The 803-nt window shown below is 36.9% G+C and overlaps 1 protein-coding gene across 1 annotated transcript; it reads left to right on the forward strand.

Moving 5' to 3' along the window:
• The first annotated feature begins 417 nt into the window (after window positions 1-417).
• Window positions 418-642, forward strand: Chro.70522 (hypothetical protein). Its single annotated transcript, XM_659755.1, has 1 exon — window positions 418-642. One exon carries the CDS (start codon window positions 418-420, stop codon window positions 640-642), a length of 225 nt encoding a protein of 74 aa, XP_664847.1.
• Window positions 643-803: the final 161 nt, after the last annotated feature.

The raw sequence follows: 803 nt of genomic DNA on the forward strand, positions 1-803 counted from the left end.
TTTTAACTTCAATGAAAGTGAATCCACTGAAAACTCCAAAGAGTATTGAGAAGGAGAATTAAAAGTTGATGGAGAAATGAGCTCGTTCATCTCTCTTCTTTCTTTTATTTCCCCTCTTCCTTCTTCTATTTCTTCTCTTACCATTTCTCCCCTTACCATTTCTCCCCTTACCATTTCTCCCCTTACCATTTCTCCCCTTACCATTTCTCCTCCCATCCCTCCCCTTCCTCTTCCTCTTCCTCCAACCCCCCTCCCTCTTCTTCCTCCCCTCTCATCATCCTCCACTCCCAATCCACTCTCATCCATCTCCAAACCCATACCAGAATTCCAAAATGAAAATATTGAATTCTTTAAAGATCTTAATTCTATCATCTTTAATTTCCATGAATAAAATATTCTATAAACCATCATATTTAAATGATTCAATCTTATTATACGAATTATGGGTCTGAAATCTCTTCAAGAGACGTTTCCGATTCATTTCACGACCTGGATAATAGTGCTTCTTACGAAACTCATCAACAAGCAACAAATGTTCATGAAAATCATGCGCACAAACACTCAACACACTCTCATTCAAAATATAGAGGTTTGCATTTAATTAGTAATCAGTCAGACTCTGACTCATCAGACCCAGAGTAGCTGCCAATATGAGGTAGAAATATTTCTATGTTTTATCCACCATCCTAATCCTCACAAAAAAAAAAATAATCTTCCCTTATCTAAAATATGCCCACTTCCTATATTTCTAGAATTTTCCTATCATCATACCTGACCTATTTCTCCCATTTTCCGAGTAATGC

This window comes from Cryptosporidium hominis, assembly GCF_000006425.1.
Source record: "Cryptosporidium hominis TU502 chromosome 2 CHRO012014, whole genome shotgun sequence".
Classification (NCBI taxonomy): domain Eukaryota; phylum Apicomplexa; class Conoidasida; order Eucoccidiorida; family Cryptosporidiidae; genus Cryptosporidium; species Cryptosporidium hominis.